The sequence below is a fragment of the Nestor notabilis genome, unplaced genomic scaffold (assembly GCF_000696875.1).
Source record: "Nestor notabilis isolate BGI_N333 unplaced genomic scaffold, ASM69687v1 scaffold26767, whole genome shotgun sequence".
NCBI classification, from domain to species: domain Eukaryota; kingdom Metazoa; phylum Chordata; class Aves; order Psittaciformes; family Psittacidae; genus Nestor; species Nestor notabilis.
This window is the reverse complement of record NW_009938206.1, coordinates 4,661-6,153: the sequence shown is the minus strand read 5'-3', so window position 1 is coordinate 6,153 and position 1,493 is coordinate 4,661. Positions and strand designations below refer to the sequence as shown.

Below are 1,493 nucleotides of genomic sequence, written 5' to 3'. Positions count from 1 at the left end.
GAGGATGGGGACGCAGCGAGGCAGAGGGAAGAGTGGGTCAATGGCAAGGTCAGCGGTACCCCCCGGCTCGGGGAAACAGGGGACCCCCCGCTCCAGGACACGATAATGCCCGATGGCAGCAGGACAGGGCCAGCGCTGGGTGACAAGGACGTGACCGCCAAGGGGGCCCCACAGCAAGCAGGGCAGCGTGAGGAAACCCTGATGACCGAGCTCTCTGAGCTGGTGCAGAAGGTGGTGAAGAACAGCAGCTGGTGGGAACGGCACGGGGTGGACATCAGCATCCTCAGCTGCAGCTTCCTCCTGCTCCCGGCAGGTAACCCAGCTCAGCACCCCCAGACCACGGCCAGGGGCATCCCGATGCCTCCTCCTCGTGGCTTTTGCAGTGCTGGTGCATCTTGGTGCTGGAAGCATTTACAGGTTTATTACAGGTTTAATAATAGCTCCTTCACCCTGTGCCATGGGGCACCCTGACCCCACTGTGAACCTGCAGTGGGTGATGGTGGTGCCTGGGTTGAGGGTATGATGCCCTGCAGATGGGCACAGGGCAGGATTGCTGTGCCTCATCCATGTCCTGCCGTGGGGCAGGGAAACCCTGATGGGTTGGTGGCAACGGCCATGGTTGTGGTGGGTACAGGGGGATGTGGTTGAGGACAGGGCTCCAGCAGCATGGTTGGGAAGCTGCAGGTGGTACCTTCTCTTGCTTTTGGACTCATGGGGGATGCTGAGGTCCTGGCAAGGTTGTATTTGCCACCAGCAGTGCCCGGTGCCATCACGAATGGAAGTGGCCAAACCTTCATCGTGATGGTGAGTGTGGCTGGTCCAGCCGTGCAAGGCAGTGTGGAGGGAAACTTTCCAGCTTGGGCAGTTTAAATACCTGTAACTATGTCTGAAAAACAGGTTTAGGGCAGTGTCTGGCTTGTTTGTGTGTAGCAACACCTCGGCTTAGAGGTGAAGAGGGCAGCAGCACATGTGCGTGCCCAAGCTCCTGCCCGGCTGGTTTCTCCACAGGGTTCCTGTGCCTGCAGTCAGCCCAGGCCATCCCTTTCCTGGCTGGTGTCCTCACCCTTGGCGTGGTGCATCACACCCTGACAGTGAAGGGCAGCCACCTGGCCAGCCACAACGCATTGACCGAGTCCAAGTCCTGGGGCAAAGTGTGGGCCATCTTCTTCATTGAGGTGAGCAGGGCTGTGGGATTTGGGTGGCAGCCCCCCACCTCAAAATCCCCATCGTCACCTTGCCAGCATCCCAACCCCTTGAGGAACAGCCACCTTCTTAAGAAGTCCGTTTCCAGGCTGGTTTGGAGCCTGTGGAGTGCAGAGCATCTCCCCTGGGTTCCTCTCCCATGAGCCCAGCCCTGGTGCTGTGACTGTAGGCACGTGCTCTCCTTTCTCTTCCCTCCCAGGTCTGCTCAGCTTTCACAGTTGAACAGGCCACTTACAACCATGTGAAGATCCACCACGGTTACACCAATGTCATCGGCCTGGGGGACTCCA

At 59.1% G+C, this 1,493-nt stretch overlaps 1 protein-coding gene across 1 annotated transcript in view; it reads left to right on the top strand.

Annotated features, from left to right (window-relative positions):
- Positions 1-6: 6 nt before the first annotated feature.
- FADS6 (fatty acid desaturase 6) overlaps positions 7-1,493 on the top strand; it is a gene marked incomplete at its 5' end in the record, with an annotated part of 4,094 nt that continues 2,607 nt past the window's right edge. The window contains 3 exon segments of the mRNA XM_010019215.1: positions 7-313; positions 1,009-1,175; positions 1,403-1,493. The exon segment at positions 1,403-1,493 is cut by the window's right edge and continues 17 nt beyond it. Of these exon segments, the coding sequence (XP_010017517.1) occupies positions 7-313; positions 1,009-1,175; positions 1,403-1,493 (565 nt within the window).